A 23,316-nucleotide genomic window follows, 5' to 3' on the forward strand; every position below is an offset into this window, starting at 1 on the left:
GCTGCAGTGTGTGCTTTTAAGATATGGGTGGAATTGGAAGGAGGTTTTTGCTTTAACTCTCTCTCTCTCTGTGGCATAGATTTAGGCTTTTGCCCTCCTCCTCCTTACCCTGCTGGTCATTCTGCCCCCTAACCCGTAACTCCTTGAGCTCTGAGGGGGGGTTGAGGTCCAGAGGGGATTTGGCCTCTGTGCGGGTCATGATCCTCTGACACCCCCTTCCCTGGGGCCCTGTCACACTGCGCCAGCCCTTTAAGAGGGTGCACCTGCTGCTGGGGCCCACACCAGCCTGACCGCTATCTCTGCCCTGTGGGACCCACAACAGCCTGACCGCTATCTCTGCCCTGCTGGGACCCACACCAGCCTGACCGCTATCTCTGCCCTGTGGGACCCACACCAGCCTGACCGCTATCTCTGCCCTGTGGGACCCACACCAGCCTCAGCGCTGACCGCCACCTCTGCCCTGTGGGACCCACACCAGCCTGAGTGCTACCTCTGCCCTGTGGGACCCACACCAGCCTGACCGCCATCTCTGCCCTGTGGGACCCACACCAGCCTGACGCCATCTCTGCCCTGTGGGACCCACACCAGCCAGAGCGCCATCTCTGCCCTGTGGGACCCACACCAGCCTCAGCGCTGACCGCCACCTCTGCCCTGTGGGACCCACACCAGCCTGACCTCTATCTCTGCCCTGTGGGACCCACACCAGCCTCAGGGCTGACCGCCATCTCTGCCCTGTGGGACCCACACCAGCCTGACCGCTATCTCTGCCCTGTGGGACCCACACCAGCCTCAGCGCTGACCGCCATCTCTGCCCTGTGGGACCCACACCAGCCTGAGCGCCATCTCTGCCCTGTGGGACCCACAACAGCCTCAGCGCTGACCTCCATCTCTGCCCTGTGGGACCCACACCAGCCTCAGCGCTGACCGCTATCTCTGCCCTGTGGGACCCACACTGGCCTCAGCCCTGAGCACTAACTCTGCCCTGGTGCTGTGGGACCCACACCAGCCTCAGCGCTGAACGCTATCTCTGCCCTGGGCTGTGGGGCCCACTTCCAGGAAACTGGCTCTGTTCTTCTGTGTCTGTCCTGGGGGGAAAACCAGTCTGACCAGACTCATAGCACAACTTCCCCTGGGGATTCTTCTCTCTCTCAGATTCCTGCATTCCCTCTCCCTCTCTCTCTCTCAACCTCACACTCTCTCTTCTTTTACTCCCCCTGTCCATTATACTGCACACATGTGTAAATTACAACACAGGCATGTCTGTGTACTAGAATACAGTGTGCAATCCAATATATGTCTGTGTTAGGGTGTAGTGTGTTAGGGTGTGGTTTGTACTCTGTGTTAGGGTGTAGTGTGTACTCTTTGTTAGGGTGTAGTATGTGGGGAGGGGGGGGAATCCTTGTGACATGAATTCTAATCCAGCTAAATTCAGCTGTCCCTGCGAGCGAAGCTGTAGGCTTGAAAGCCAGAGTCAGTGTCTTCATAATTCTCCTGTCCCGTTGATATGACTTGCAGCATATGTATATTTTACTGCCTGTATATTTTAACAGAGCATTAAGTAGGAGGAAACAGTGAGTTTCCCCTGGGGGAAGGGAGAGCCTGGTGGAGAGCCTGGGTGTTATTTGGGGGGGTGGGGGCTCCCCTGTGCCAGGCATGGTGGTGTGGTAAATGAAATCCTTTTTTGGGGCGCGGTGGCTGTTTTTGGCGGAGTGGTTTTGGGGCGCAGGGCCTGGTTTGGTGGGGTGGTTTTGGGGCGCGGGGGCTGGTTTGGTGGGGTGGTTTTGGGGTGCGGTGGCTGGTTTGGTGGGGTGGTTTTGGGGCGCGGTGGCTGGTTTGGTGGGGTGGTTTTGCGGGGCTGGTTTGGTGAGGTGGTTTGGGCGGGGCTGGTTTGGTGGGGTGTGGGCGGGCTGGTTTGGTGGGGTGTTTTGGTCCTCTGGTTTAGAGTTTTTTTTATCCCAGCGTGGCTGTTGGTCGCGCCGAGGGCGGCGGGGGAGGAGCGTTTAGGGCGTTTAGGGTTAGGGTTTGGGTTTTGGCGCGTGTCAGGGCGGTGGCAGGTTAGGGTAGGGTTGGCGCGTTTAGGGTTTGGGTTAGGGTTGGTGTGGCTTCCGTGGCGTTCAGGGTTAGGGTTAGGGTTAGGCGCGTTTAGGCGTTCAGGGTTAGGGTTAGGGTTAGGCGCGTTTAGGCGTTCAGGGTTAGGGTTAGGGTTAGGCACGTTTAGGCGTTCAGGCCTCTCTCTCCGCTCCGTGCGGAACGAGATAATGAATAAATAAACGGGGGGGGGGGGGGGGGTCCTCCGCTTTAACCCCGTTTGTGTCCCCGCTGACGCCTGTCTCTTACGCACAAAGGCCCCGGCCCGCTGATCTGGGGCGATGCCCAAACACACTTCAGAGCGTAATCCCCGCGCGGAGGAGCGTCATTAGGAGCTAATCTGCCTCGCAGAGCACCCAGAATACTCACCCCGGAAAACAAGGACGGACTCACAGAGAGTGACTGGATGGACCGAGGACTCGTCAGAGGCCATTCAGAAGCGCTACCTGAGTGCGTGCCTGGCCTGCATAATCCAGCCCTCTCCCTGTGCTCAGCTCTGAAACCATCAGTCTTTTCCAGTCAGGGACTTTCCGTGTGTTCATTCTAATTAACCAGCCTGTCTCCCTCATGATTAACCAATCAGTGCCTGTTTTACAAAGCAACGCTGGGAAAGGGCGGGTCATTTTCTGGGGGATTTTTTGGGTATTGTTTCTGTTTTAGTAAAGAATATTTAGGTGTTTACCGAAGTTCCAGTTGGCCCGCTGACTTTACGATTCACAGGCTTGTGGTTAAAAAGAAAGTACCCTTCACATAACTCTGGGTGCAGCTTACGCATCCTGAGGTTGCACGCATGTGTGAGTCACTCCATTATTCTTTGAAAATTCCTGGTAATTTTTTTTTTTTTTGGAACTATTTCCTAAGACACTTGCAATCGGAGAGCTGTGCTCAGCCAGCACTCGAGGAAAGAGGTATCAGCACGATATATAAAAGCTGATTATTTGTGAGTAGAATTGTGAATTGACACTATTGGCACTAATTAATTAATCTTACGAGACTTGCCTCTGGAAACAGTATCGGTTGTTACGCAAAGTGTATTTTCTTGCTTTTTGATCACAAACCCACAAATGCCCCTCCTACTTGTCGTTGTAACGCTGGTCGTCAGAACGTTCTGTGAGTATTTGGAGTGTTGTTCTTCGCACATGAATACTGTTGAGACCAAATGAAAACAGACACTAAAACAGAAATATCAGAAACGCAGGAAGTGAGTTTATCCCTTTGAAGGGTAATTTAAGGGCCTTTTCCTGTCTCGACTGGGGGCCGTTTGTCTAACTGAAGTCTGATTTCTCAGGTCTCCTCCACTGCGGGGTAGATATTTAACGTGTGAGTGAAATAGCAGCGTTTTTTTCAAACAGTGCCCAAAATAGCCGTCTGAAATAGTGCACTTACGTGACTGCACGTGTGTGTGTGCGTGTATGTGCCCGTTTGTGTGTGTGTATGTGCGTTTGTGTGTGTGTGTATGTGTGTGTGCATGTGTGTGCGTTTGTGTGTGTGTGTGTGCATGTGTGTTCGTGTATGTGCCCATTTGTGTGCGTATGTGTGTGTGTGTGCGTTTGTGAGTGTGTGTGTGTGTGTGCATGTGTGTGCGTGTATGTGCCTGTGTGTGTGCATGTGTGTGTGTGTTTGTGTGTGTGTGCGTGTATGTGCCCGTTTATGTGTGTGGTTTTGTGTGTGTGTGTGTGTTGCTGTGTGTTGCTTGTGTGTGTGCTTGTGTGTGGTGTGTGTGTGTGTGTGTCATGGTGCGTGTGTGCGTTGTTGTGTGTTGTGTGTGTGCGTTTGTGTGTGTGTGTGTGTGAGGTCCAGGCAGGAGAAAAAGGAACCGTGTCTCTCAGCCGAAGCCCTGCTGCTAGCTGTGGTTAGGCTGCGCTGCTAGCTGTGGTTAGCGCTGCTATTCATAGTGCCATGGGGCTGTTTATAGCGGGGGGGCTGTTCTTGGCAGAGGAGGGGTCCCTGTAGAGATGTGACCTGCCTCAGGGTCTATAGCCTGTGCCCTTGACACCCCCACGTGCCCCCCCCCCAACACCTCAGGAGGGCACACCAACACTGCTCACCGCTGATAAATTTACCCCCTGCCCCTCCCCAGCTTTTTATAAGTGTGTGTGGGTTCCTTTGACCGATGGGCGCGTGCCTGTGTGTGAGTGTCACAGAGAGTCAGTTTATGTTTTTGAATGTTTATGTTATTTGCGTGAAAAATGCTTGAAAGTATACCTGTGTGTTTCGTGCTTTGTGTGTGTGCATGTGTGTGTGTCTGTGTGTGCCTATGTGTGTGTGTGTGTTTGCGTGTGCATGTGTGTGAGTGTCTGTGCTTGAATGCATGGCTGTGTGTGTGAATCCTTGCTTGCCTTTGTACACAGAAAGAGCTGAAGTTCAGTGCTGGTACTGATCGCTCCTGCGCAGATAAAGCTGGAGTCTGGCACTGGTCCAGTGCTGTGGACTGAGGTAACCTTGGCCGGCAGCAGCAGCTCCCCCCCCCCCCACCAAAACCCGTCGGGAGGGGGGGTGAAGAGGGGGATGAAAATGCACAGCAGATGAAGCTGAGACTATAGCTCATCTGTTTCCACCTTTCTCCTCGAGGCACAGAAACGTCATGTGACGTCCGTTATTGTCCAGGAGTGTTTGAGTGCTGGGCCAGGGGTTGGGGGGTTTTTGGGTTTGGGGGTGTAGGGGGGCAGGTCAGAGGGGTGTGAAAAATGCGCCCTGTTGACCTTGTACATGCAGAGACACAGGTTGTTTTTTTTTTTGCTTTATTGCTTTATGCTGGTGCGGGGGGGATGGGGGAGTCGGGGGGGGGGGGGGGGGGGCGGTATGTGAGAATGCCGAGCGGCAGGACACTCAGCCCTTCGCCCCATGGGGGCGCATTCCTCAGCCTCAGGAGACGGGCCGGGGTTTGGGGCTGGCTGACGGTGCCGGTCGGTTGGGTCGTGGTTGGTCGCGGTGGTTCAGGGTAGGGGTGGCGGTCCGTGGCGCTGGTTTGGGGGGGTGTGGGGTGGGTGGGTGATGGGGGGCACGGGGGTGGGGGGGGTAGGTGAAGTGCCAGTGGCCGAAGTCACACCGGGGCCATGCAGCACTGTGCATCATGTGGCTCCTCATTGGTCTGTGTGAGCAACCCTCACTCTCAGCACTCCTGTGTGTTCGTGGAGCATTTTCTCTTCCTTTATGTGTGTGTGTGTGTGTTTGAATGTGTGTGTGTGTGTGTGTATGTGTGTATATTTGAATGTGTGTGTGTGCGAGTGTGTATGTGTGTGTGTGTGTACGTGTGTGTATATATGTGTGTGTGGGAGTGTGTATTTGTGTGTGTGTACGTGTGTGTGTATATATGTGTGTGTGTGTGTGTGTGTGTGTGTGTGTGTGTGTGTGTGAGAGTGTGTATGTGTGTGTGTGTGTGTACGTGTGTGTGTATATATGTGTGTGTGTGGGAGTGTGTATGTGTGTGTGTGTACGTGTGTGTGTATATATGTGTGTCTGTGGGTGCACGTGCGCGTGTGTGTACGTGTGTGCGTGTGCATATGTGTGTATGTGTCTGTGCGTGTCAGGGAGAAAGTGAGAAAGCGAGAGAGAGAGAGCAGGAGAATGAGAGCGTGTGTGTGACTGTGTGTTATCCTAGCGATGCTGAGCCTCGTGTGCGTTTGGCCGGTGTGGACGCTCCAGAGACAGGCTGGAGGGACCGAGCGTTTGTGCCGCTCTCATAAAGACTCTCCACATGTCATCACTGTGTTCCTGTCCCCTGAAGACCGTGATGGGGAGTGAGCCAGAGGATATGAATGGCACCTTTGTGTGCATGGAACACGGAGTGCTTCAGGTGGTGTGTGTGGGAGGGAGGGGGGGTGGGGTATGGGGGAGGGGGCAGGTAATTTTGCAACCAGAGGAGGCACCTTGGAATCAGAGGTGTGTGGCAGGAGCTGGGGGTGGTGGAAATGATTTTTGGAATTGGGGGGCTCAGGATAGGCATTGACGGACAGGTATGACTTATCACGATATCTGCACGTTGTAGTGGACGGCCCTGTAGACCTTGTTTGTTTGGACCTGCCGTCTGCGCAGTCGGTTTGATTGGATCTGCCATCTGCGCTGACAGTTTGATTGGACCTGCCGTCTGCGCAGTCTGTTTGATTGGACCTGGTGTCTGCGCAGTCTGTTTGATTGGACCTGCTGTCTGCACAGTCTGTTTGATTGGACCTGGTGCCTACGCAGTCTGTTTGATTAGACCTGGTGTCTGCGCAGTCTGTTTGATTGGACCTGGTGTCTGCGCAGTCTGTTTGATTGGACCTGGCGTCTGCGCAGTCTGTTTGATTGGACCTGCCGTCTGCACAGTCTGTTTGATTAGACCTGGCGTCTGCGCAGTCTGTTTGATTGGACCTGGTTTGGTCTGCTGCAGATGCATGAGCAGCTTATCTGCAGGAGAACTGAGATTACTGGAGCTGTGCAGTCGCCCCCCCCCCACCCCCCCACTTTAAACCAGGGTCTGAGTTTTCCAGTAACTGCAACAACACTAGACTGACCTCCTTAGCTGGACTCTGAACAGCAAGAGAGGAATTTTCATTCATTTTCAACGGGGTTGGTCCTTTTTGGGTGGTCCACATTTCACTGGGCTTGGAGTGTGTGTGTGTGTGTGTGTGTGTGTGTGTGTGTGTGTGTGTGTGTGTGTGTGTGTGTGTGTGTGTGCACGCGCGCGCGTACGCATGTTTGCATGTGTGAGTGTGTGTGGGTGCGTGTGTGTTTGCGCGCGCTTGCATGTGTGTGTTTGTTTGTGTCCGTGCTCATAACACCCCCAGTGTGTGGTGAGCTGACGCGCTGTGAATAAGCAGCAGGTTTAGGATGTTTGCATATATATATATATATATACCGTATGTATGAGTCTGCGGCGCTGACGCTGCGCCAGGCTGATATTTGAGCTTGTTAAATTTCACCTGAGACAAAGGTGCCTTTGTGGATGCCTGTCAGAAAAGCAGGGGATGAAGAGTTAACGGAGAGAGAGAGAGAGAGAGAGTTTGGCTCGGCCCGGCTCACGCAGCTGCGCAGCTCGGCCTGGCTCACGCAGCTGCGCAGCTCGGCCTGGTGTCTGTGGTCAGCGCGGGACGTTAAGCGGGGCCTCCTTGGACACGAAAACCCTTTGGCTGTCTCAGGACGATGTTTCCATTGTTTTGGCCAAAGAGTTTGCAGACAGCGAAGAACTGCAGCCAGCGGGCTCTGCAAGGCCAAAACACAGGCCCTGAGGGAGAGAGGGAGAGAGAGAGATACAGAGAGAGAGAGAGAGAGAGAGAGAGAGAGACTGAGAGTGGGAAACTGGCTTTCTTTTTTTAACAATCAGGAAAAAAACAATACCCTACCCGCAAATTACCAATGTTGACGCACCAAAAAAATAAAATATAGTAATAATAATAATCAATAAGAGACAGTGAGGGAGAATGAGTGAAAGAGACAGATTGAGGGAGGGACAGAAAAAGGAAAAGGAATAGAGAGAGAGAAAAAAGAAAGAGACAGACAGAAGGAGAGAGATTAAATTGAAAGCTGTGTATGCCAGGAGTACGTGTGCTGTCTGAATTGAAAACAGTAGAGTTGGGGCGTGGTGTGAGACACTGCTGCAGTTTGAGTCCAGCGCTCTTCAGTATCTACACCAACGAGCAGCCAGCGGCCCTGCAGCAATCAGGCAGCCTGGCAAACGTGCGATTAGAATGTTCTCCTTCGGAACATTCTGAGGCTGATGTCACAGTCACTACTGCTAATTGAAAGCGATGGAATTCTAGAACGCTGTGGCTTAGAATTTTTTTGAAAACAAAAACATTCCGAAGAACCTGCTCTTCCAAGGCTCGAGTGAGATTCCTGCTGCACGCTGAGGACCTGGCCCTGCTGCACCCTGAGGACCAAGTCCTGCTGCACGCTGAGGACCTGGTCCTGCTGCACGCTGAGGACCTGGTCCTGCTGCACGCTGAGGACCTGGCCCTGCTGCACGCTGAGGACCTGGCCCTGCTGCAGCAGAGATTAGCTGCAGAAATGCTGTCGGACCTGGGCCCTGGCACTGGATAGGGAGAAAACAGAAATGATGACATTTCAGAGAAGATCCAGATGTCAGGGTGGAAAAATACCATTCCACAATCAACCCATAGATAACTTTAAACCCTTATATTAAGCCTAAAGATGAGATCAACAGGAAGCTTGAACTTTTTTTAAAAAAAAAGCATGCAGGGCACTTAATGCTTCTTTTTTTCAAATCTGTCTCCAAAACTGGAGCCCGGAGTAGGCCGGCTGTCTCAGGCAGACTCGGCTGCCCAGAGAACGCAGGCTGTGCTCCCTCTGTCAGCTCTGAGAGATGGAAACAGACAGCTCCACTTCCTTCTGTGAAGAAATACAAACCTGTAAGAAATACAAAAAAGATAAAGAAAACATTCTTCCCATTTCACATGTTTTGCCAAAATTCTCCCCACACTTCCTGATCAGGAAATACTGCAAATCCTTCTGGGAGAAAGAAAAGCGATCTGCACAAAATTAGCAGAGCAGTGTGTAACTGCCCTGACAGTGGAACAAACTGGTGAGACGGGAGAAAATAAAGTAAACGTGTGTGAGAGAGAGGTATGAAGAGAGAAAGAGAGAGAGAGATGGAGAGAGACACATGGACACATGGAGAGAGAGAGAGATAGAGAGACAGAGATGGAGAGAGAGGTATGAAGAGAGAGAGAAATGGAGCGAGAGAGAGATAGAGAGAGACACATGGAGAGAGAGAGAGATGGAGAGACAGAGGGAGAGGGAGAGATGGAGAGGCAGAGGGAGAGAGAGAGTTGGAGAGACAGAGGGAGAGAGAGATGGAGAGACAGATGAGGACAGAAAGGAGAGCAGTGAGTATAAAAGAGAAGTGGAAACAGCAGAGACGGCAGGCAGGTGTGTTTCTCTGTGTCCGCGGGTCGTGGGCCCAGCCAGTGTGCGGCAGTGGCACACCAGACCTCGCCGTGAGCTGCTCCCAGCGGATTGGCTGATTCCGTCTGTGGGACAGGCAGCGTTTCAGCTCGAGGTTCCGGATCGGAGGGTCTGTATTTATGAACGGCTTTGATAGGGTTAGTTTCGTGCGAATCGGGCAAACGCTAGTGGGGGAGTGGGGCGGGGGGGGGGCAGAGCTCTGCCACGCGGCTCACTCGGGGGGGGGGGGGGGGGGTGCACTGGGGTAGGAGAGACTGTGGTGGTGAGGGAGAGAGGGCTCACTCATAGGGGGAGCGGGGGGTTGGGGGGGGTTGCGCTGGGGTAATGGCAGGCACGCAAGAATGAGGTGAAATATTTTGGATGCCAGACCTACATCTGGCCTTCTCCAGTGGAAAAAACGAGGGGGGGGGGGCTCTTTATTTCCAGAGCGTTTTGTAATGGAAGGAAAACTGAGCATAAGGAGGCCTGCTGGGAAGGGGGGGGCTACTACACTGCCTCCCTCCCTCCCAGCCTGTACTGGGCACTGTACACCGCTGTGTGCCGGGATGTCCTGCCCAAAACAGTCATTTTATATTTCCCTCTCCAAAAAGTAAACAGGGAGGGGACGGGGGGCACAGGCTCAGACAGACTGGAGCTCATTCGATCGTCTGACTGAAATAGCCACTGTTTCTGCTCGTGGTGTGTGAGGGTGTGTAACAGGTCAGCGTGTGTGGGTGTGTGTGAGGGTGTGTAACAGGTCAGGGTGTGTGGGTGTGTGTGAGGGTGTGTAACAGGTCAGGGTGTGTGTGAGGGTGTGTAACAGGTCAGGGTGTGTGGGTGTGTGTGAGGGTGTGTAACAGGTCACGGTGTGTGTGAGGGTGTGTAACAGGTCAGGGTGTGTGAGGGTGTGTAACAGGTCAGGGTGTGTGGGTGTGTGTGAGGGTGTGTAACAGGTCACGGTGTGTGTGAGGGTGTGTAACAGGTCAGGGTGTGTGGGGTGTGTGAGGTGTGTAACAGGTCAGGGGGGTGTTGAGGGTGTTAACAGGTCAGGGGTGTGTGAGGGTGTGTAACAGGTCAGGGTGTGTGTGAGGGTGTGTAACAGGTCAGGGTGTGTGTGAGGGTGTGTAACAGGTCAGGGTGTGTGTGAGGGTGTGTAACAGGTCAGGGTGTGTGGGTGTGTGTGAGGGTGTGTAACAGGTCAGGGTGTGTGAGGGTGTGTAACAGGTCAGGGTGTGTGTGAGGGTGTGTAACAGGTCAGGGTGTGTGAGGGTGTGTAACAGGTCAGGGTGTGTGAGGGTGTGTAACAGGTCAAGGTGTCTGGGTGTGTGTGAGGGTGTGTAACAGGTCAGGGTGTGTGAGGGTGTGTAACAGGTCAGGGTGTGTGTGAGGGTGTGTAACAGGTCAGGGTGTGTGAGGGTGTGTAACAGGTCAGGGTGTGTGTGAGGGTGTGTAACAGGTCAGGGTGTGTGTGAGGGTGTGTAACAGGTCAGGGTGTGTGTGAGGGTGTGTAACAGGTCAGGGTGTGTGTGAGGGTGTGTAACAGGTCAGGGTGTCTGGTTGTAGTGTGTGACAGGTCTGGTAATAGGATTAGCAGCAGTAATAGTTATTAAGGTCAGGGTTTTAGTAGTGTTGTAGTATTAGGGTAAAGTGTGTATTGTAGTTAGTGAGCTGTTTTTAGTAATTAAATGTAGTATTTAGTTAGTAGTGTAGTATATTGTAGTTTAGTAGTAGTGTTAGTAAGGTGTTGGTATATGTAAGTATTAGTAGTAGTGTTAGTAGTGTTATAGTAGTAGTTAGTTGTAGTGTATTAGTAGTGTTAGAGGTTAGTATGGTTGGTTAGTAGTATTAGTAGTGTTAGTAGTATTAGTAGTGTTAGTAGTATTAGTAGTGTTAGTAGTGTTAGTAGTATTAGTAGTGTTAGTAGTGTTAGTAGTATTAGTAGTGTTAGTAGTGTAGTAGTTAGTAGTGTTAGTAGTATTAGTATTAGTGATGTAGTAAGTATAGTAGTAGTATGTAGGGTTAGTGTTAGTGAGTGTTAGTAGTGTAGTAGTTGTATGTGGTTGTTAGTAGTGTAGTAGTATAGTGTTTTAGTAGTTGTGTAGTAGTAGTTTTGTGTATAGTATGTGTGTTATAGTTTAGTGAGGTTGGAGTAGTTTGTGTGTTAGTCAGCATGTAGGAGTAGGATGTGGTTTAGATTGTGCATTATTGCGTATGGTAGTTATAGCAACGTGGGTGGAATTTGTTTATGGAGCTTTTAATCAGAGTGGGGTGAGGTAGGTGACCACGTGCGGTAGGGTGTAGGGGTGCAGCTGTGGTTCTAGATTGGCTGTCTGCTGACTGATGAGAATAGAGGTGGGTAATTATGCTTTAAGTGGAGCTTATATATCATGTAGTGAGGCTCGGATAAGACTGATCACTGCGGTACAGCTAAGTGGTGTGGTGGTGTGTGTTATGTGTGTGTTGATGTGAGTGTTGGTGTGTTGTGTGTGTGTGTGTGAGTGAGTGTGATGGTGTGTATGTGTGTATGGTATGTGTGGGTGTGTGTGTGTGTAGTGTGTGTGTGTGTGTGTTGTGTGTGGTGTGATGATGTAGTGTTTATGTGTGTGTGTTTGTGTGTGCGTGTGTAAGTGTGAGTGTGTGTTTATATGTGTGTGTGTGAGTGTGCGTGTGTGTGTGTATGCGTGTGTGTGTGTGTGTGAGTGTGTGTATGAGTATGTGTGTGTATGTGTGAGTGTGTGTTTGAGTGTGTGTGAGTGTGTGTTTGTGTGAGTGTGTGTGAGTGTGTGTGCGTGTGTGTGTGTGAGTGTGAGTGTGTGTGTGTGTGTGTGCAGTGGCTGAGCTGTGCGGTGCGGCTGTGTGTTGTGGTTCGTTGCGGGCTGTGCGTGTGGGTGCAGGCGTGTGCGCGCGGCGCGGGGGCGCGGTCGTGCGCGTGCGCGTGCGCGTCGCGGCGTGAGTGTGTGTGTGTGTATGTGTGTGTGTGTGTGTGTGTGTGTGTGTGAGTGTGTGTTTGTGTGAGTGTGTGTGAGTGTGTGTGAGTGTGTGTGTGTGAGTGTGAGTGTGTGTGTGTGTGCGTGTGCGTGTGCGTGTGCGTGTGCGTGTGCGTGTGCGTGTGCGAGTGCGTGTGCGTGTGCGTGTGCGTGTGCGTGTGCGTGTGCGAGTGCGCGTGCGCGTGCGCGTGCGCGTGCGCGTGTGCGTGTGTGTGTGTGTGTGTGTGTGTGTGTGTGTGTGTGTGTGTGTGTTAGGCAGTGGCTTGTGCAGTGCAGTCTCTTTCAGAGCTGTGCTGCAGGGCTGACCCAGGCTCGGTGTTTGGGTTCTGCAGGGCCCTGTTTCCTGTGTGTGGCTCAGCCGTGGCACAGCGGGGGCCGGGTTCGAACCCGGGGCATGTCATTACGGGCGCTAAAACAGGAGCGGCGGCGCTGGTGGGTGGGGGGGGGGGGGGGGGAAAGGGGAGGGGCAGGGTGCAAGGGGGAGAGCCTAGCCGATTTTGGGACTGCTGTTTGAATTAATATCTGCTCCTGTCCAGTGCTGAGCAGGAGGAGGAGGAGGAGCAGGAGGAGGAAGAGAGGAGTGAGAAAACGGGGCTTATGAAATATCACACGGGTGAAAAGTTCAGCGTCTGGTCACGACGCCCTCGCAGGTGGGGGGTATAGCAGCCGCAGGGGGGGTGAAAGCGTGGAGGGGGGGGTGAGTTCTCCCGCTGTCCCAGAGTCTCCCTGCGCTGCAGCTGGCTGATTGGAGGCAGGGTTGCTGTGGCCAGCATTCCTGAGCCCCTGGATTAGCCTGCAGTGCATTAGATTACAGCCTGACCCCAGCTGGGCCAATCAGGAGCAGCCTGCCCACTGCGGTGTGTGAATGCAGCTGCGCAGCTGAGCTCTGAATGCGCAGATCTGCAGGGATTACACAGCCAGCTGCAGCTCCGACTGCAGAGAGCCCCACACACCAAACACTTCTGCCCCTTATAAAAGCAGCAGAACAAACATGTCATACACACTCATACACACATGCACACACGCGTACACACACACACACACACACAAACGCCCATGCACACACACACACACACAGGCACGCCCATGCACACACACACACACAGGCATGCACAATGCACACACACACACACACACACAGGCATACACACACATAGGCGCACACATGCCCATGCACACACACACACATACTCACACACACACACACACATACTCTCACACACACATAGGCATACACACACACAGGCATGCCCATGCACACACACACGCACACGCATACACATGTACACACATGCACAAACACTCACACGCGCACTCACACACAAATGCACACACACACACACACACACACACACACACGCACACATTTTTATGTCCCTCTTGGCTCTGTGGATTTTTGGCAAAAACAAGCCCTGGATTTGAGACGGGAAACAGGTTTAGTCAGGCTCGCTCCTGCTTGCTCTGCCCCCCCTGCCCCCCACACCGCCCCCGCTCCCCCGCTCCCCCCCCCCCCCCCCCCCCCCCCCCACCCCGGCTGTCCCTCGGAGGCAGAAAGGAGAGTGAGAGCCGGAGTGAGAGACATGGGTTCGAGCGCCGCGGCTCGCTCAGCGGAGACGGGCGGAAGCTGTAGATCAGAGGTGCTCAGCCTCTTATGATCTGGGGAGGGGGGGACAGGGGGGTGGAGGGGGGGCCTACCCTGCTCAGAGACATCCAGGGGGGCCTCCCCTGCTCAGAGGCATCCAGGGAACCCCCCCCCCTCCCTCATATAGGGTAAAAGGGTTATATTAGAGCAGGTTTTTATAAAGACAACATACAGAGGAAACCCCTTTAAAAGCAGGTCTTATGAAGGTCATGGTTCGGCAGCGTTGGGAGGTGTGGGGGGGGGTGCATTGATATGGTGGGGGGGGGCCTTCCAAGCGCGATCGCGGGCCCCCAGTTGCTGAGCCCCGGGCTGACGCCGCTCCTCACGCAGATTAAACAGTTTCTTGCTGCCTCCCGGTCCTGAAGCGCTTCACTGCTGATGCACGTCTCTCAGTTTACACATTATTACTGACACGTGTGCGCCACGCTCACAGGCACACCGGCTGTGCACCTGTGGATTTAAACCTGCAGCCTCCACGTGGGCAGTGGGCACGTAGACAGGTCTGTGATGAGGAAGAGGAGGAGGAGATGAGTGAATAGCTGAAGTACAGGCAGGTCAGTGATGAGGAAGAGGAAGAGGATTAGTGAATTAGCAGAGCACGCGAGCAGCGTGTGGACAGGGAGATGCGCAGGCCTCTTCGTCTCTCCCTCTCTCTCTCTCTCTCTCTATCTCTTCGTCGCTCGTTCTCTCTCCCCGTCACTCGCTCTCTCTCTATCTCTCTCTCTCTCTCCGTCTCTCTCTCCCCGTCGCTCTCTCTCTCTGTCTCTCCGTCTCTCTCTCTCTCGCTCACTCTCTCTCTTCATCTCTCTCTCTCTCTCCCCGTCGCTCTCTCTCTCCCCGTTGCTCGCTCTCTCTCTCTCTGTCTGTCTCTCCGTCTCTCTCTCTCGCTTTCTCTCTCCCCGTCGCTCTCTCTCTCTCCCCGTCGCTCTCTCTCTCTCTCTCTCTCTCTCTCTCCCTCTCTCCGTCTCTCTCTCGCTTTCTCTCTCTTCATCGCTCTCTCTCTCTCCCTGTCGCTCTCTCTCTCTCTCTCTCCCCGTCGCTCTCTCTCTCTCTCTCTCTCCCTCTCTCTGCCTCGTTCCCCGGCGTGTTGTTTGTCTCCGGGGCGGTGTTACGTGCGAGCCGTAGTGGAAACATGTGGAATCGCTCAGCAGCTCTGAGATGCGGCCAGGATCTGGTTTTCCAGAACTTTCCGATCCCAACCCTTACCTGCCCAGGAGAGCGTGCCAAAGAGCCGGCAGAGCCCACAGCCTTTATTACACACAGCCTGTATTACACACAGCCTGTATTACACACACAGCCTGTATTACACACACAGCCTGTATTACACACACAGCCTTTATTACACACACAGCCTGTATTACACACAGCCTGTATTACACACACAGCCTGTATTCACAGCTACACAGCCTGTATTACACACACAGCCTGTATTACACACAGCCTGTATTACACACACAGCCTGTATTACACACAGCCTGTATTACACACACAGCCTGTATTACACACAGCCTGTATTACACACACAGCCTGTATTACACACAGCCTGTATTACACACACAGCCTGTATTACACACACAGCCTTTATTACACACAGCCTGTATTACCATACAACGCCTGTATTACACACAGCCTGTATTACACACAGCCTGTATTACACACACAGCCTGTATTACACACACAGCCTGTATTACACACACAGCCTTTATTACACACAGCCTGTATTACACACACAGCCTGTATTACACACACAGCCTGTATTACACACAGCCTGTATTACACACACAGCCTGTATTACACACAGCCTGTATTACACACACAGCCTTTATTACACACAGCCTGTATTACACACACAGCCTGTATTACACACAGCCTGTATTACACACACAGCCTGTATTACACACACAGCCTGTATTACACACACAGCCTGTATTACACACAGCCTGTATTACACACACAGCCTGTATTACACACAGCCTGTATTACACACAGCCTGTATTACACACACAGCCTGTATTACACACACAGCCTGTATTACACACACAGCCTGTATTACACACAGCCTGTATTACACACACAGCCTGTATTACACACACAGCCTGTATTACACACACAGCCTTTATTACACACAGCCTGTATTACACACAGCCTGTATTACACACAGCCTGTATTACACACACAGCCTGTATTACACACAGCCTGTATTACACACACAGCCTGTATTACACACACAGCCTTTATTACACACAGCCTGTATTACACACAGCCTGTATTACACACACAGCCTGTATTACACACACAGCCTGTATTACACACACAGCCTGTATTACACACAGCCTGTATTACACACAGCCTGTATTACACACACAGCCTTATTACACACAGCCTGTATTACACACAAGCCTGTATTACACACAGCCTGTATTACACACAGCCGTGTATTACACCCTGATACACCAGCCTGTATTATACACAGCCTGTGTATTGACACACAGGTCTGTATTACAAACAGCCTGTATTACACACACAGCCTGTATTTCAACAGCCTGATCACGTGTATACACACGCCTGTGTTACACACAGCCTGTAGTTAAAATGCCTGTGTGTTATTACCAGTCCTTGGTATTGTCTGTGTTGATATCGTGTGTTTGTATACGTGCCTGTGTGTTATTTCTTGTGTGTGTACTGCTGTTGTGTATGTGCTGTGTGTGTATGGTCTGTGTGTGAGTACTGCTTGTTTTGTGTTGTCGTGCCTGTGTGTAGGTGTTGTGTGTTGTCAGTGCTGTGTGTGTGTGTGTGTGTAGTGTGTGTTGTGTCTGTTTGTGTGTGTGTGTGTGTGTGTGTGTGTATGTGCTTGTGTTGGTGGTGTGCTGTGTGTTGGTGGTGCGTGTGTGTGGTGTGTGTTGTGTGTGTGTGTGTTGTGCGTGTGTGTGTTGTGTCGTGTGTGTGTTGTGGGTGTGTTGTGTGTGTGTGTTGTGTGTGTGTATGTGTGGTCTGTGTGTGTAGTTGTCCTTGGTATTGTCTGTCTGTCTGCTGTGTTTGTGTAGTGTGTGTGTGTGTGTGTCTGGTGTGTGGTAGTGCCTGTGTTGTGTGTGTGTGTGTGTGTGTGTGAGTTGTGTGTGTGTGTGTGTCTGTGTTGTGTGGTGTGTGTGTGTGTGTGTGTGTGTGTGTGTGTGTGTGTGTGTGTGTGTGTGTGTGTGTGTTGTGTGTGTTGTGCGTCGTGCCTGTGTGTTTGGTGTGTGTGTGTGTGTGTGTGTGTGTGTGTGTGTGTGTGTGTGTGTGTTATGTGTGTGTGTGTGTGTGTGTGTGTGTGTGTGTGTTCTCAGAGGAGCAGAGGAGGATTAACCCCAAAGCCGGCCCTTCTGTCAGTGAAGCTGAAGGCTTGTGTGTGATCAGTGGTTAATCAGAGCTATTGATCCGGCTCCCTGGGCCCCGCCCCTGTTTCCTGTCAGAGGTCTCCCAGCAGCAGGTGGGCGGGGCCTCTCTGGCTGCTAATGACATGGAGGACCACGCTGCTCAGTCCTCTGGGGTCCCAGCCTGGTTCTGGGGTCCCAGCCTGGTTACCCTGCTCTCCCCTGGGGTTCCTCGTTAAGCTGGGGATATCGTCCTAAACCCCCCCACCCCCCTCTTTACCCCACCCACACGCCCCCCAGCACCTGTGCCCTGCCCTCCCCGGGGGGCTTCTGTGGGGCTTGAGTGGGCATTCACGCCCACTGGCTAATTGGGAAAAGTCATTTCCTAATTAAACAAAAGGCATTTGCTTATGGAGCGTCTGTTGCTTTTTACTGTGGGTGCGTGTGTGTGTGTGTGCGTGCATGTTTGTGTGTGTGTGTGTGTGTGTGCGTGCATGTTTGTGTCATGTTTGTGTGCGTGTGTGCACGTGTGTGAGAGTGTGTGTGTGTGCGTGCATGTTTGTCTGCGTGTGTGTGCGTGTGTGTGCGTGCATGTTTGTGGGTGTGTGTGTGCGTGCATGTTTGTCTGTGTGTGTGAGTGTGTGCGTGCATGTCTGTCTGCGTGCGTGTGTGTGTGTGAGTGTGTGCGTGCGTGTTTGTCTACGTGTGTGTGAGTGTGTGCGTGCATGTTTGTCTGCATGTGTGTGCATGTGTGTATGACTGTGAAGGTGTGCGTGTGAGTGCTGTGTGTATGTTTGTGTATGCGTGTGTGTGCGTGCATTTGTGTGTGTGTGTGTGTGCGTGTGTCCTCCATTTTCTGCCAAGGAAGGAATATGAAAACAGAAGTTTTACAAATAAACACTTTCCTCTTGGGGGGGTTTGTGGCGGTGATGTCCGAGCTCCGTGTGTTTATGTGAGTCACGGTGGAGCCAGACGAATACGGCTCATTCTCTCTCTGTTTGTTTCATTAGGGGAGCCTGGACTCAGGCTGACTTTAAGCACTCTCATTCCTAACCGCGGTGCTCTCGTCCCGCTGGGTTTTCGCTAAAGCTGTTCCCTCAGGGGTGAAGCGCTCTGTCTCACGCCTGCGATTCGGGCAGGAATCCGACACCCCACGCAGCTCTGCCGCCCCAGTAACAGTGTTTCTGTCCTGTGGCGGATCACAACGCTTCGCCCGGTGCACTGTAGAATAAAATATCACTTGTATTCTTGTATCTTGATCTTCACGCTACACTTCTATCTTCATCCAGCACTTGTATTGTTATCTTTGAGTTTTAGCTCTTTATCATATCTCTTGTCATCATGCCTCACTTCTAGTTTGGCTCGACAGAACTTGACTGAGTTAGCTGATGCTTACGGTGTGACTTACTGTTCATGGCTGTGGATAACTTAATGAGAACCTGTGTTCTGTGATTGACCCAGTGACCTTTGGTTTGCACTTATTGTACGTGGCTTTGAATAAAAGAAACTGCCAAATAAAATTAAATGTAATGTAAAATGCGGTGCGTTTAGATATTTTTAGAATATGGCTATTATTTGAGTGCAAGACTTTGACTGTTTCAATGGGTAGAAAATGAGAACTGACTGAATTCAAAATGGCCGCCGTCGCCCAAATTTGGGAGCAGTACGCTCGCTTTACAAGCCGCCCGTTTGCCCCGCTGAGCATCACAATTGATCAGGGCTTTCAAAGCGCTCCATTGGCTGTTACTTTATGGCTGTAATTTAACCCTTTATTGTCTTTTAACCCTGTGCGAACAGATGTGTTTACACTGTGTTTATGCGTGTCCTTAACGGCCTGTTAGCGGTCGTCATGGCGACGCATCGTGGCCGAGCTGCCGGCGGCGGCCCCTAACGATGTCTGGGTTTTGGGCCCCGTGCTGACCCCGCCCCCTTATCCTGGGGTGGGCGGGGCTATGGCCCGGATGACCGCTGCTGAGTGATGAGCGTGAACGTTCCGCTGCAGAACGCTGAGCCCTGATTGGCCGGTGGTTCTGCAGAGCTGAGCGTCGACCTGCGTTGTGTTCCTGCAGAACGCTGGGCTCTGATTCGACGCGTTGGTTCCTGCAGACGCTGACTTGTTGACCGCGGTTTCCTGCAGAACGCTGAGCTCTGATTCGACCGTGCGGTTGTGTTCCTGCAGAACGCTGAGCTCTGATTCGACCGTGCAGTTGTGTTCCTGCAGAACGCTGGGCTCTGATTCGACCGTGCGGTTGTGTTCCTGCAGAACGCTGGGCCCTGATTGGACCACGCGGTTGTGTTCCTGCAGAACGCTGGGCCCTGATTGGACCGTGCGGTTGTGTTCCTCTAGAACGCTGGGCCCTGATTGGACTGCGCTGTTGTGTTCCTGCAGAACGCTGGGCCCTGATTGGACCGTGCGGTTGTGTTCCTCTAGAACGCTGGGCCCTGATTGGACCCCGTGGTTGTGTTCCTGCCGAACGCTGGGCCCTGATTGGTTGTCGGTGTGTTCTCCTCCAGGCCCGGAGGCGCCGACTGAATTTATAGCACCGTAATCGCTGAACTCCGCCAACCTCCAACACGCGAGTCACAACAAGAGAGAACATCGTGTGTGTGTGAGTATGTGTGTGTGTGTGTGTGTGTGAGTGTGTGTGTGTGTGTGTGTGTGTGTGTGTGTGCTGCTTTCTGTGTGTGTGTGTGTGTGCTGCTTTCAGTGTGTGTGTGTGTCTGTGTGCTGCTTTCAGTGTGTGTGTGTGTGTGAGAGAGACAGAGAGTGAGAGGCAGGGAGCGAGATAGACAGAGAGACAGAAAGAGAGACACACGTCACACGCACACACACAAACATGCTGTATACACTCATACACACACACACACAGTCACCCACAAACTTCCCTTTGATGAGAAGCGCTGCCTGGGCGTGATTCAGATTCAGAAGCGCTGCCTGGGCGTGATTCAGATTCAGATTCAGAAGCGCTGCCTGGGCGTGATTCAGATTCAGATTCAGAAGCGCTGCCTGGGCGTGATTCAGATTCAGATTCAGAAGGGCTGCCTGGGCATGATTTAGATTCAGATTCAGATTCAGAAGGGCTGCCTGGGTGTGATTCAGATTCAGATTCAGAAGCGCTGCCTGGGCGTGATTCAGATTCAGATTCAGAAGCGCTGCCTGGGCATGATTCAGATTCAGATTCAGAAGGGCTGCCTGGGTGTGATTCAATTCAGATTCACTGGGCTGCCGGGTGTATTCAGATTCAGATTCAGAAGGGCTGCCTGGGCGTGATTCAGATTCAGAAGCGCTGCCTGGGCGTGATTCAGATTCAGATTCAATAGGGCTGCCTGGGCATGATTCAGATTCAGATTCAGAAGGGCTGCCTGGGTGTGATTCAGATTCAGATTCACTCGGGCTGCCTGGGTGTGATTCAGATTCAGATTCAGTAGGGCTGTCTGGGTGTGATTCAGATTCAGATTCAGAAGCGCTGCCTGGGCGTGATTCAGAAGGCCGACTTCATAAAGATCAGTTGGGTGCAATTAGTCCTGCTTTCACTTTCCCAAACATTAGCAGCCAGTTCTGTGTTTTCACCCACAGTCCGCCACTGTTTTGTTCAAAAGAAACGAGGGGGGGGGGGGGGAGGAACCGGGGCTAATTGGGGACCACATCAAACGAGGGGCTGGTATTGCCCCGGAGATTGAATCGCAGATGTGACGTGGGTGGATTAAAGCGGGGTGTTAATTGTTTTTCTTGCGTCTGAGGGGGGAGATTGAGAGACGGCCTTACTGTCGCTCCTCGCCTGCTGGAGCGGGGACACAGATTAGATAAGAGTGTCCCGGATCCCAGCGATAAACTCAAGTTTTCGTCACTGTGGTTAGACATCACTGCGGCCCTCTGCGCTGGGGGCCAATTACGGCCTGCGTAGCACGGGCCCAGAATAGCCTGGGGAGATAGTGCTGCTGCTCGGCCTGGTTCCCTCACCCCCCCCCCAGTCCCTCACCCCCCCAACCCCCCGCCCCACCCGCTGCTTTCGGCTCTGTCCCTTTCGCTGTTGAGTTTTGTTTTGTTTTTTGTTTTGTTTCTTTGGCTTTCTTTGTTTTGATTCTGTGATTTGTTTGACGTCTTCGCTCAGATAAGAGAGTCTCTGATTGGCACGCACTCGATTAACAGCTAGACCAGCCCAGATAGTTCGCACGTTACTTCAAGCTTTTTCTCTTTTTTTGTAATTTCGTGAAGGTGCAGAGAGTATCGGAGGAGAGATTTAGTTTGTTTTTCTTTGTGTTTCTCTTGTAGAATTTCACATCTTGCTCAGATGAAATGATATTTATGTCTCTGCAGACTTCTGTGTGGCTAGGTTTGCTGTAGCATTAAGTTAAACCAGGATTTCAGAATTTCAAATAATTTCAAATAGTGGAAACCTCTGTTTTTGTTCACTTCTCTCTCTTTCTTCCCTTTCTCTACCTCTTTTTCTCTTTCTCTCTCGGGATTGAGGCTAATTTTATTGCTGGACAGGAACGCTGGTGTTCCTAAAACATCTCGTAGCATGTGACTGTTTTTCCTCCAAAACACAACAAAATAATGAAAAGTGAAAGAGACTCTGTGCTTTAATGTGGAGCCCTGTGTTTGGGTGAGAGACTCTGCGCTTTAATGTGGAGCCCTGTGTTTGGGTGAGAGACTCTGTGCTTTAATGTGGAGCCCTGTGTTTGGGTGAGAGACTCTGCGCTTTAATGTGGAGCCCTGTGTTTGGGTGAGAGACTCTGTGCTTTAATGTGGAGCCCTGTGTTTGGGTGAGAGACTCTGTGCTTTAATGTGGAGCCCTGTGTTTGGGTGAGAGACTCTGTGCTTTAATGTGGAGCCCTGTGTTTGGGTGAGAGACTCTGCGCTTTAATGTGGAGCCCTGTGTTTGGGTGAGAGACTCTGCGCTTTAATGTGGAGCCCTGTGTTTGGGTGAGAGACTCGCGCTTTAATGTGAGCCCTGTGTTGGGTGAGAGACTCTGCGCTTAATGTGGAGCCCTGTGTTTGGGTGAGAGACTCTGCGCTTTAATGTGGAGCCCTGTGTTTGGGTGAGAGACTCTGCGCTTTAATGTGGAGCCCTGTGTTTGGGTGAGAGACTCTGCGCTTTAATGTGGAGCCCTGTGTTTGGGTGAGAGACTCTGCGCTTTAATGTGGAGCCCTGTGTTTGGGTGAGAGACTCTGCGCTTTAATGTGGAGCCCTGTGTGAGATAGAGACTGTGCTTGTGTGAGCGGCTTTGTGCTTCCGTTAGTCCACACTGATGGAGAACGGCTCCTGCAGTTCCTCCAGTGGTCCAGGTCTCTGATGTCTGTCTGTCTGTCTGTCTGTCTCTTTTGTCTGCAGATGGTACAGATGGACCAAACGCTGCAGCGGGTGGCGGACGGGCTGAACATCCTGCTGGCCCAGCAGGGGCAGAGACAGGCGCCGGGAGGCGGAGTGGGGGGGCAGGGTGCAGCAGCGCACCTGGGGGGGATGTACAGCCTGCCCACCTATGAACAGCTCAACATTCCACCTGCCTCCGTCACCAAGGAGCACTGCTCCTGAACTGCTGCCTCACCTGAGACTGCGCGGTGTGGGTCACTGTAACTGCACACTGAGTCACTGTGACTACACACTGAGTCACTGTGACTACACACTGAGTCACTGTGACTCAGACACAGTGTGTAGTCACAGTGACTACATACTGAGTCTGAGTCACTGTGACTACACACTGAGTCACTGTGACTACACACTGAGTCACTGTGACTGCACACTGAGTCTGAGTCACTGTGACTACACACTGAGTCACTGTGACTACACACTGAGTCACTGTGACTGCACACTGAGTCACTGTGACTGCACACTGAGTCTGAGTCACTGAGTCTGAGTCACTGTGACTGCACACTGAGTCTGAGTCACTGTGACTACACACTGAGTCTGAGTCACTGTGACTACACACTGAGTCACTGTGACTACACACTGAGTCTGAGTCACTGTGACTACACACTGAGTCTGAGTCACTGAGTCTGAGTCACTGTGACTACACACTGACTCTGAGTCACTGAGTCTGAGTCACTGTGACTACACACTGAGTCCTGGAAAGTCCACTGGTGACTTTCACACTGAGTCTGGTCACTTGCTGCACTGCACACTGAATCTGAGTCACTGAGTCTGAGTCACTGTGACTACACACTGTGTCTGAGTCACTGTGACTACATTGTGAATCTTTGAGTTACTGTGAATCTACAAACCTTCTGTATTGTTGATATGGAATACTGTGTGTGGATAATACAATACATTCACTCCAGCTACACATGCAGCCACAGTGCACACACACACATACACACGCAACCACAATGCACACACATACACACACACACACATGTAACCACAAT

The 23,316-nt window shown here is 52.1% G+C and overlaps 1 protein-coding gene across 1 annotated transcript in view; it reads left to right on the forward strand.

Annotated features, from left to right (window-relative positions):
• LOC135242650 (potassium voltage-gated channel subfamily KQT member 1-like) overlaps window positions 1-23,003 on the forward strand; it is an 82,314-nt gene extending 59,311 nt beyond the window's left edge. Inside the window, exon 17 of the mRNA XM_064313804.1 lies at window positions 22,286-23,003. Within this exon, the coding sequence (XP_064169874.1) occupies window positions 22,286-22,486 (201 nt within the window). The 3' untranslated portion in view covers window positions 22,487-23,003. The remainder of the gene's footprint in view (window positions 1-22,285) is intronic.
• The last annotated feature ends 313 nt before the right edge of the window (window positions 23,004-23,316 follow it).

The sequence above is a fragment of the Anguilla rostrata genome, chromosome 16, assembly GCF_018555375.3.
Source record: "Anguilla rostrata isolate EN2019 chromosome 16, ASM1855537v3, whole genome shotgun sequence".
In the NCBI taxonomy this organism is placed as follows: Eukaryota; Metazoa; Chordata; class Actinopteri; order Anguilliformes; family Anguillidae; genus Anguilla; species Anguilla rostrata.